The sequence below is a fragment of the Guillardia theta genome, assembly GCF_000315625.1.
Source record: "Guillardia theta CCMP2712 unplaced genomic scaffold GUITHscaffold_194, whole genome shotgun sequence".
Classification (NCBI taxonomy): domain Eukaryota; class Cryptophyceae; order Pyrenomonadales; family Geminigeraceae; genus Guillardia; species Guillardia theta.
Window position 1 is genome coordinate 25670 of NW_005434482.1, and position 3159 is coordinate 28828.

The 3159-nt window shown below is 49.4% G+C and overlaps 1 protein-coding gene across 1 annotated transcript; it reads right to left on the bottom strand.

Annotated features, from left to right (window-relative positions):
• Positions 1-1662: 1662 nt before the first annotated feature.
• GUITHDRAFT_156157 (hypothetical protein) lies at positions 1663-2969 on the bottom strand. The gene is made up of 8 exons (XM_005820020.1): positions 2888-2969; positions 2588-2637; positions 2502-2539; positions 2320-2372; positions 2214-2273; positions 2143-2169; positions 2029-2084; positions 1663-1975 (listed from the first exon to the last, which is right to left on the bottom strand). The coding sequence occupies exons 2-8, from the start codon at positions 2599-2601 to the stop codon at positions 1732-1734; spliced, it is 492 nt and encodes a 163-aa protein (XP_005820077.1). The 5' UTR covers positions 2602-2637; positions 2888-2969; the 3' UTR covers positions 1663-1731.
• Positions 2970-3159: the final 190 nt, after the last annotated feature.

Here is a 3159-nt window from a genome sequence, read left to right on the forward strand (position 1 = left end):
TGCCTTGGAGGGAGGAACGGCAGGAGGAGAATCTTGAAGGGGAGAGGGGGAGGGGGAGGGAGGGCAGGAGTAGGGGGAGCTGCCGGGCCCTTGCAAGCGATTGGGATCAGATGTAGGAAATGAGACGAATCCAACAGATCCAGTCCCTCGCACCTACCTACCTACCTCCTCCTCCTCCTCCTCCTTCCGCCTCCTGTCAGGGATCACTTGGTTGATATCTTTTCCTTCACCCGCACATTCCCTCTCCTCTTCTCAGAGCTGCATGCTCGCCTGTTGGGGGTCTTCGAGTTACTTCAAACGAGATGATTCAAAGCCATGAACGAGTTCTGCTGTCCCTGGTTGATCGCGATCCTCAAACAATCACTGAAAGTTGTTCTGATACACGCTGTTGCTTCTCCTCCACTTCTTCTGCTTCTCCTGTTGCTCTTGCTCCTGCTGCTGCTCCTGCTCCTGCTGCTCCTGCTCCTGCTCCTTGTTTGCTGCTTCTGCTGCTGCTGCTCCTCCTCTCCTTGGCTGATCTTGTTTCCTTGCGTTCCCCACTAATCGCTACAGTATGGGGTGCAGGTTCTGATATGTCATTTTTGAAAACATATTTATAAATATTGTCTTGTTTTTGAATCGTTTGGTGTCACATTGAAACTTAATAGGTTTTAAAGTGAACATTTGATGTACTTGGTTTGAAAGGTAAAACAAACTTTTTGAAAACACAGGCAGTTGAATGCAGCAGTGACGAAGCGAGAGTATGGAGGAGAGAGAGAACGAGAGAGGAGAGGAGAGGAGAGGAGAGAGGAGAGGAGAGGAGGAGAGAGAGAGAGAGAGAGAGAGAGAGAGAGAGAGAGAGAGAGAGAGAGAGAGAGAGAGAGAGAGAGAGAGAGAGAGAGAGAGAGAGAGAGAGAGAGAGAGAGAGAGAGAGAGAGAGAGAGAGAGAGAGAGAGAGAGAGAGAGAGAGAGAGAGAGAGAGAGAGACAGAGAGAGAGAGAGAGAGAGAGAGAGAACGGGTTTGTGTGTGGGGTGGAGAGGAGAGGAGAGGAGAGGAGAGGAGAGGAGAGGAGAGGAGAGGAGAGGAGAGGGGGAGGGGAGGGGAGGGGAGGAGAGAAAATGTTACGAGGCGGCAAGGTCGACCGGGAGTGCGAAGTGAGCTATGATCAACTTGCAGCCGGGCAGCTGGTGAGGGCTGAGATGAAACATGAATGAGGGAGGGGAGAGGAAGGAGTTGTAGGAGGGGATTGATAACTAGAGGGGAACGTCTGCTTCTCTCCCGCTTGCTCATGCTGGTGGCAGGCGAAGCTTTGACACTGATAGCAATGTCCTCGCCGGCGGGAAAGAAGATTCTTTCCTTCTCTTCCCCCGGACACATCTACAAGTCTCAGTATCCTCTGCCCCAGTGCGACCTCTCCTTGGACGTGAAGGCTCGGGCGCTCGAGTGCAAGTGAGGAGGAGGAGGAGGAGGAGGAGGAGGAGGAGGAGGAGGAGGAGGAGGATGAGAGTTTCGCTTGCTGACCCAGGGAGCAGGAAGATTCTGGTGACGAACACCCTCAACGAGCTTCGAGAAATGTCGTCGGGACTGAAGGAGGACGAATGGATGTTTGAACACGATGGAGAGAAGCGAGCTGTGTTGTCAATATGTAAAGGTGTGTGAGGTGGGGAAAATAAGGCATCATTATGTGTTAGGACAATTCTGTTGATATCAATATATACATATTTACATCTTCTTCATCACCTAATTTGACATCATCGCCTTACTTCCTCTAATCTTTTTCTCATCTTCATCTTCATATTGACAACGTTCTCAATCTTCAGGAGCTTCTTCTCTATGTTCTCCTCTTCTTCCAGCACATCTTCGTCATTGATGAAGTTGTCTCTATCATCTTCCTCTTGCGTCTGGCTCATTTTGTCTCTTTCCTCCTTCACGTCTTGCGCCATCGGAGCTTCGCCGAGCTGTGCCTTGCCTTGCTCGAGATTCTGCTCCGGCGGGCTGATCGGGAACAGTCATTCTGACATCTCAACCACAAGACATGTCAATGTTACATGTTCTGTACATCCCTGCCGTGGGGAAAGCAAACGTTGAAGATGTTGTCGACAATCTGCAATTTGACATCAGCATGTAACTTTGAGCGTGAAGAAGACAAGGAAAGTTCTCACCTCTGCAAACATCTTGACTAGATATGACTGCAAGGTTGTCAGAAGAGAAGCAAGATATGACAACTTCTGACATGAAGGCCTTGAAGGAGATTGAAGAGCAACCTTTCATTCCCTGCCACCTTGCCGAACGACTGCAGCCTTGTCACTGAGCATGTTGCAGCAAACACGATCATTGACCGAGAGGATGTCGGCGTCGTAGGACAAGTCTGTTCGATCTTCGGATGCGAGTGCTGGTGCGAAAAAATCATATGAGAAAATGCGCGAAGAAGAAGGGAGGGGACGGGACGGGAGGGGAGGGGAGGGGAAAGGGGAAGAGTAGGATGGAGGAGACAAGTAGACGGGAGGAGGAGGGTAGATACCGGCAGTGAAGGCTTGAAACAGAACCTTTGCGATGATCCTATTCCTTACATGAACAAGAGCAAGAGCAAGATATTCTCTCGTTTACCTCAAGTTGTTCATCGTTACCTTACCTGGCGCTCTGCCGCCAATACCATGCTGGCAGCAAATCAAAGGGCTTGAATTGCCAACAAGATGAAGAAGATGGAGAGAAAAACATCATCAAAGTGATGAAAGCAGCATGTGAGTAATGAAAACAGCATGAACGTGATGAAAATATACGAATGATGATGTAAACATCAAGAATGGGAGCGGAAGAAGACTGGGAGTGAATCATTGCATATAAAACAAAAACGAAGGAGAAGAGGCAGGGGTAGCAGAAGATGGTAGTGTGGAGGAGTGAGAAAACCTTCCAAGGATTGAGGAGAAGGTCGATGAAAAAAATTCTTGTAAAGATGAATTGAGCGATAAGAAACTTGGCCTGTCGTTGGTAAGGAAGGATGGAAGGAGGGAGAAGAAACGAAAAGTAGCAGAAGAAGAGGAGGGAGGAAGAGGAGGAAGAGGAGGGAGAGGAGGAGGAGGAGGAGAAAGGAGGAGGAGGAGAAAGGAGGAGGAGGAGGAGGAGAGAGATCGTTACCTGTCTATCGTTGATCTCCCTGCTTGCTCATTGTCACATATCCC

Excerpts from the sequence above, each read along its gene's own strand:
- GUITHDRAFT_156157 (XM_005820020.1), bottom strand. Across the intron at positions 2,373-2,501 it reads GTTTCAAGCCTTCACTGCCG|CACTCGCATCCGAAGATCGA; the intron begins GTATCTACCCTC and ends TTTTCGCACCAG. Across the intron at positions 2,085-2,142 it reads TAGTCAAGATGTTTGCAGAG|ATTGTCGACAACATCTTCAA; the intron begins GTGAGAACTTTC and ends GTCAAATTGCAG.